Here is a 7500-nt window from a genome sequence, read left to right on the forward strand (position 1 = left end):
CCTGGCTGTCGGCACGTTTTTTCTGCAAACCCAAACAAAGGCACTGATTGGCTGATCCCGCCACCCCTAACATGAATGATCAAGTCCTTAATCACACAAATGCCAAGGCTTTTGTCTCCCTCGCAAATAAACACACACCCGTCTTTATCAACAGCATTGCGCACACCACAGAAGCTTTGTTGGATTGACAGCAAAGCTTCAGTCAACCGATTGGTCACATTAGAACAGGGCCATCGACCGAATCTTGGTCCATGCAGGGCTCCGTGAATCGATGTAGTCGTATCTGTGATAATACAACCGGACACCAATTTGTATCAGCGAATCTTTACACCCCTTACTAAACTATATCCATACACTGAGCTAATGTACATACATCAATATCACTGCCTTTGGATTAGGGATACTTCCATTCTGATATCAATTTTGTTTTCTCCACCCACACCTACTTGAACCCATCCGACAAAAACCAACAACAACACACAGACAACACAGCATAGCTTACCAGCAGGTAGCATGTAGCTAAAGACACATGGTAATGTTAGCTTACCGGTAGCCTGCAGCTGCACAGATGACGGAGAAACAACAGAATCAGAATCCGCTTTATTTGCCAGGTATGAGGACACATACGAGGAATTTCAGAGTGATGGCTTGTGGGAAGAAACTGTTCCTGAGTCTGCTTGTTTTGGCGTACAGTGCTCTGTAGCACCTACCAGAGGGGAGAAGCTGGAACAGGTTGTGTCCGGGGTGAGATGGGTCTGTAGTGATGTTTCCTGCCTGTTTCCTGACTCTGGAAGTGTATAAATCATGAATGGAGAGCAGGTTGGCACCAATGATCTTTTCTGCAGTCCTAACTGTCCGTTGTAGTCACCAGCGTTGCAACATTTTGCCTTCCCTGGTAGTTACAGAATGTAAACAAACAGAACGGTTACACTGGTGGACCAGGTAATGCGCCAGGTGCACCTTGTATGGATGTTGCCTTTGTTAAAAACTCCGGAGCAGCACATCTCATTTCACATATGTGAAGAAAGTTCAGGAGACTTTGATGAATTACACAGAAGCATTAAATGAACACTCAATTGAGTAAGTAAGTACATTTTATTTATATAGCGCTTTTCACAGACAAGGTCACATATTGCTTTACAATGTGCATAGACAATAAAGTCCTTCTCCATGTCTTCTCCGAACTTCTCCCACACCCGCTGCTTTGCCTCTTTCACGGTAGAGGCTGCAGCCCTTCGGGCCCTTCGGTACCTTGCAACTGCCTCCGGAGTCCTCTGGGATAACATATCCCGGAAAAACTCCTTCAGTCGGACGGCTTCCTGACCACCGGTGTCCACCACGTTGTTCGTGGGTTACCGCCCTTTGAGGCACCTAAGACCACAGCTCCTCACCGCAGCTTCAGCAATGGAAACTTTGAACATTGTCCACTCTTCAATGCCCCCAGCCTCCACAGGGATGCACGAAAAGCTCCGCCGGAGGTGTGAGTTGAAAGTCTGTCGGACAGGGGCCTCCTCCAGACGTTCCCAATTTACCCGCACTACCCGTTTGGGCTTACCAGGTCTGTCCAGAGTCTTCCCCCACCCCCTGACCCAACTCACCACCAGATGGTGATCGGTTGACAGCTCCGCCCCTCTCTTCACCCGAGTGTCCAAAACATACGGCCTCAGATCAGATGAAACGATTATAAAATCGATCATTGACCTTTGGCCTAGGGTGCTCTGGTACCAAGTACACTTATGAGCATCCCTATGTTCGAACATGGTGATCGTTATAGACAATCCATGACTAGCACTGAAGTCCAACAACAAACAACCACTCTGGTTTAGATCAGGGAGGTCGTTTCTCCCAATCACGCCTCTCCATGTGTCTCCATCATTGCCCACGTGTGCGTTGAAGTCCCCCAGCAGAACTATGGAGTCCCCGACTGGAGCCCCATGCAGGACTCCACTCAAGGTCTCCAAGAAGGCCGAATACTCCGAACTCTTGTTTGGTTTATATGCACAAACAACAGTCAGAGTTTTCCCCCCCACAACCCGCAGGCGTAGGGAGGGGACCCTCTCGTCCACCGGGTTAAACTCCAACGTAGCGGCGCTCAGCCGGGGGCTTGTGAGTATCCCCACACCCGCCCGGCGCCTCACACCCTGGGCAACTCCGGAGAAGAAAAGAGTCCAACCCCTATCCAGGAGTATGGTTCCAGAACCGAGACTGTGCGTAGAGGTAAGCCCCGCCACATCTAACCGGTAGCGCTCCACCTCCCACACAAGTTCCGGCTTCTTCCCCCACAGAGAGGTGACATTCCACGTCCCCAGAGCCAGCGTCTGCTGCCCAGGTCTGGTCCGTCGAGGCCCCTGACCTTCACTGCCACCCATGTGGCAGCACACCCGACCCCAGCGGTTCCTCCCACAGGTGGTGGGCCCATGGGATGGAGAGATAGGTGCCACGTAGCTTTTTCTTTTCTTTTTACGTAGCTGTGCCCGACCGGGCTCCGTGGCAAACCCGGCCACCAGACGCTCGCTGACTAGCCCTCCATCTGGGCCTGGCTCCAGACGGGGGGCCCCGGGCTTCCTCCGGGCAGGGTCACTCCATCTCTACCTCGGTCACTCATAGGGTTTTTCAACCCTGGAGAAGGACTTTCGGTCGGCACCAAGGTGCTTCTGGAAAACCGTTCGCCACCTCAGGAGGGGGAAGCGGGGAACCATCCAAGCTGTGCACAGTAAGGAGGGGGAAGCGGCGAACCATCCAAGCTGTGCACAGTAAGGATGGGACGCTGTTGACCTCAACTGAGGAGGTAATAGGGCGGTGGAAGGAGCACTTTGAAGAACTCCTAAATCCGACTAATACGCCCTCTATGGTAGAGGCAGAGCTGGAGGATGATGAATGGGATTGTCGTCAATTTCCCTGGTGGAGGTTGCTGAGGTAGTTAAACAACTCCACAGTGGCAAATCCCCAGGAATTGATGAGATCCGTCCAGAAATGCTTAAGGCTCTGGGTGTGGAGGGGTTGTCTTGTTTGACACGCCTCTTCAACATTGCGTGGAAGTCTGGGACGATGCCTAAGGAGTGGCAGACCGGGGTGGTGGTTCCCCTTTTTAAAAAGGGGGACCAGAGGGTGTGTGCCAATTACAGGGGTATCACACTTCTCAGCCTCCCCGGTAAAGTCTACTCCAAGGTGCTGGAAAGGAGGGTTCGGTCGATAGTTGAACCTCAGGTTGAAGAGGAACAATGCGGACTCCGTCCTGGTCGTGGAACAACGGACCAGATCTTTACTCTCGCAAGGATCCTGGAGGGAGCCTGGGAGTATGCCCAACCGGTCTACATGTGTTTTGTGGATCTGGAGAAGGCATATGACCGGGTGCCCTGGGAGATACTATGGGAGGTGCTGCGGGAGTATGGGGTGAGGGGGTCCCTTCTCAGGGCCATCCAATCTCTGTACGACCAAAGCGAGAGCTGTGTCCGGGTTCTCGGCAGTAAGTTCAGGTGAGAGTTGGCCTCCGCCAGGGCTGCGCTTTGTCATCAATCCTGTTTGTAGTATTTATGGACAGGATATCGAGGCGTAGTCAGGGTGGAGAGGGGTTGTAGTTCGGTGGGCTGGGGATCTCATTGCTGCTTTTTGCTTTTTGCGGCCTGTGACCTTCAGCACTCACTGGATCGGTTCGCAGCCGAGTGTGAAGCGTCTGGGATGAGGATCAGCACCTCTAAATCGGAGGCCATGGTTCTCAGCAGGAAACTGATGGAGTGCCTTCTCCAGGTAGGGAATGAGTCCTTACCCCAAGTGAAGGAGTTCAAGTACCTTGGGGTCTTGTTCGCGAGTGAGGGGACAATGGAGCGGGAGATCGGTCGGAGAATCGGCACAGCGGGTGCGGTATTACATTCAATTTATTTTCAATTAATATTCAAGATTTTGATTGACAGAGCTGAGAGACCGGGAGGGGGTGTGTAAATGAATTATGTTGGCAAGATAATCAGGGGCCTGACCATGTAGAGATTATGGTTACCCTACCCTATAGGTTATGGTGAGAATTTTGAATTGGATCCTGTAGGTTACAGGAAGCCAGTGAAGGGAGTAGAGTAAAGGGGTGGTATGGGTGCGGAGAGTTTAATCAGAATCCGAATCAGAAATACTTTAATAATCCCAGGGGGAAATTATTAGGATTACACAGTACAGTGTAGGTGTCATCCCAAATTCTGAAGTTCCTGACCTCCTGAAGGTATATTCAAACTCATGCTGGAGGTGTTAAGTTTAGCTGAACCTTTTAAGGTAAACAAAGTTATTGCAGGTGCTGTCAACATAGATGCCTAGTTCAGCCTGCCTCTCTTTTTGGGAAGTATGCAAAGTGTGGCAGGCCACTGACCTCCAAAAGGAGACAGTCTGAAACAAAACATTCCCTCATCATGCAGCCGCATTGATTCCCTGAATCTGTAGAGACACAGAGTTAAAGTACTTCTCTGCCTGGAAAGGTTATGAAGTTATGTTGGCCACTGTCCTGAATGAGGCTTGGGTACCACTGTCTCAACTTACATAGCATGAGTTCGTAAACTGGAAATTCCACCCCAGCCTTACACATAAAATAATGATCTCAGTCACTTCCACACAGTGAGGCATAAAGCTTATCAATTAATTATTAATTATTGGATACCCAAAGCCCAGGTATTGGTATCAGGACTGATAAAGTCGGATCAGTGCATCCCTACTTTGGATAACTCGAATCAACAAAATGTTGACCAACCTATCATGTCATTGTCCCCTCTTCTCTTCAGTACCTTCATAATTGAAAAGCAGCCGCCCCAGGTGTTGAAGACCCAGACCAAGTTTGCAGCCACAGTGCGCCTTCTGGTAGGCGGGAAGCTCAACGTCCACATGAATCCACCTCAGGTTAAGGCTGTCATTGTAAGCGAGCAGCAGGCCAAAGCTCTGCTGAAGAATAAGAGCACACACAGGTGAGGGACACATGCTAGCATGCATACTTGTAATAATGATGAATGCACATTATGGACTCTTGGCTGATACAAAGCTAAAATAATGGTTAAAGCAGGTTGATTAAAGCAGGAACATGTTCATTCATTAAATTTCAGTTACCAAACATAGAAATAGTTTCATGGTGGTTGACAGTTACACAGGAACAGTTGACAGCTACAGTCACAATGTAATGTAATGGACTGTATTTACATAAAGCTTTTCTAGTCTTAACGTCTACTCAAAGCGCTTTTACATAGTACAAGAACCATTCACACACTGGTGCCACTTGCTCATCAGATAAACATTCACACACATTTACACTCCAATGGCAGAGCATCGGGGAAATTCAGGGTTCAGTGACTGCAGGGTCAGGTATCGAACCACCAACCTTCCGATTGGTAGGCCACTGTTCTACCACCTGAGCCACAGCCGCCCACTAAGAATGTGTTAATCCTTTTTAACTGCTTTCTTCTGCCTTGGTAGTGAAAGCAGTGGAGAAATCCTGAACAACAACTGTGTAATGGAGTATCACCAGGCCACTGGCACCCTCAGTGCACACTTCAGAAACATGGTAAGCTCTACTGTTTAAGTGTAAGACTTATACATTACTGTTTAAAAAAAACAACATAACATTTTGTATATAATAATTGTTTTACATACAACAATATTTTTACATTATTTGGTTGGAAACCCCATGTAGTTTTGTGAGGTAAAACTTGAGCTATTGGTCCAATAACCAGGCTACCCATCAGTTGATGCCAAAAACTGGATGGCAAATTATTTTCTTCAGTCAAAATGGCATAGACATATATTTTTATTGTTGGCCCTCAACATATTACTGAACAGGTATTGCCAAATCTAAGATTTTTATCTTGTGGAAGAAATGTTCTATCCCAACTTTGATTTTAATCACCCAATGACTAAGGTAGTTTAATCTTGCTTAATCTTATCAAATTAATAATATTGCAAAGATTAGACTTTTGCTCAGTTTGATTACTCCAATTTTATTTGTCCTTGCCTCAATCAAACAGCCTTTGGCAGGCTTTAGCCTAGGGATATTGATTCTCATGTTTTTCATAGATCTAGTAGTCATCTGTTCCAGATTGAGTTATCGCACAGAGATGAAATCTACCGTATTGGCCCGAATATTTGGCAACCCTGATTATAAGATGTAAAGGTAAAACATGAGGGAATATGCCTCTAATCTCTTCCCATGTCTTCATACAGTCACTGAAGCGGATCAAGCGTTCGGACCGTCGAGGTGCAGAGTCAGTGACGGAGGAAAAGTTCACAGTTCTGTTTGAATCACAGTTCAGCGTCGGGGGCAACGAGCTGGTCTTCCATGTCAAAGTAAGAGATAGAACATTTGACCTTTTTATATGTGTAAATAGCACGTAAAAAGCACTGGTTCTCAAATGGTCAAAGCTTAAAGGCCCTGGTAGCTCACCTGGTTGAGTGTGCGCCCCATGTACCAAGGCTTAGTCCTTACCACAATGGCCCTTTTTTTATTTATTTTAAAGATATATTTTTTTTTAAATAATTTTAGGCCTTTATTTGATAGGACAACTTAGACATGAAAGGGGAGAGAGAGGTGGAATGACATGCAGCAAAGGGCCGCTGGTCAGAATTGAATCTGCTGCCGCTGTGGCGACGACGGAGCGTCTGTACATAGGGTGCATGCTCTACCAGGTGAGCTGCCCTGGCGCCCCAACCCGTGGCCCTTTGCTGCAAGTCATCTCATTTATCATCTCATCACCATTTAAAGGCAAAAAAGCCACACAAACAGCCAACCCCCTTATCATTTTACTATGTACATCCCCCATATCAGCAGCTAGGTGCTCCGTGACAGCTCAACTTTCTCTCCTCAACGTTTTAGAACTGCTGTTAATATTTGATCAATGTTATGTTATATATTTTTAGTGTGTTAGATAAAAAGTATTATTATTATTATTATTATTATTGTTACTCCTCGGCCATCTGCTACTGAATTCATCTCCACTGTCTTGGGTCTCCTTTGGATTGAATGCCAACTACAGTTTTAGTGGCTTTGTCTAAGACTTCTCCAAGCCTGATATTAAACATTAAGTGTGTATTAGGATTGATTAGTTTGAATAAATCCAGAAGACTTTAACCTCTTGTCGTGTCTGTAACCTGCAGACCTTATCACTACCTGTGGTAGTGATCGTCCACGGCAGTCAGGACAACAACGCCACAGCCACTGTCTTGTGGGACAATGCCTTTGCTGAGCCGGTGAGTTTGCTGCTCATGCCAGGCCTGTTTTCCAAAATGGCCTTTTTATACTTTACCATGTCAGGTGACTGTACCAAGTAGCAGTTCCCCATAACATCATACACAGTGTCAGCCTGTCAGGTTTTAGTTAGCATAATATACATTTGAAGGGCAATCTTGTCATATTCTATATATAGTTTATTTTGACTCAATCCCACACAAACCGTCCTGCTTCCCCAAATACTCACTAGAACATATGTCAATTCATCTGCTACTGAAAATAGTCTCTGCAAAGGTTTGGAAACTTTTTTTCTC

At 46.9% G+C, this 7500-nt stretch overlaps 1 protein-coding gene across 3 annotated transcripts in view; it reads left to right on the forward strand.

Annotated features, from left to right (window-relative positions):
* Positions 1-7500, forward strand: part of LOC144536118 (signal transducer and activator of transcription 5B-like) — a 61012-nt gene that overhangs the window by 15260 nt on the left and 38252 nt on the right. For all 3 annotated transcript variants that reach the window (XM_078279064.1, XM_078279065.1, XM_078279066.1), the window contains exons 9-12: positions 4758-4937; positions 5440-5527; positions 6184-6306; positions 7114-7206. In XM_078279064.1, coding sequence (XP_078135190.1) covers positions 4758-4937; positions 5440-5527; positions 6184-6306; positions 7114-7206 — 484 coding nt within the window. The remainder of the gene's footprint in view (positions 1-4757; positions 4938-5439; positions 5528-6183; positions 6307-7113; positions 7207-7500) is intronic.

This window comes from Sander vitreus, chromosome 21, assembly GCF_031162955.1.
Source record: "Sander vitreus isolate 19-12246 chromosome 21, sanVit1, whole genome shotgun sequence".
Classification (NCBI taxonomy): Eukaryota; Metazoa; Chordata; class Actinopteri; order Perciformes; family Percidae; genus Sander; species Sander vitreus.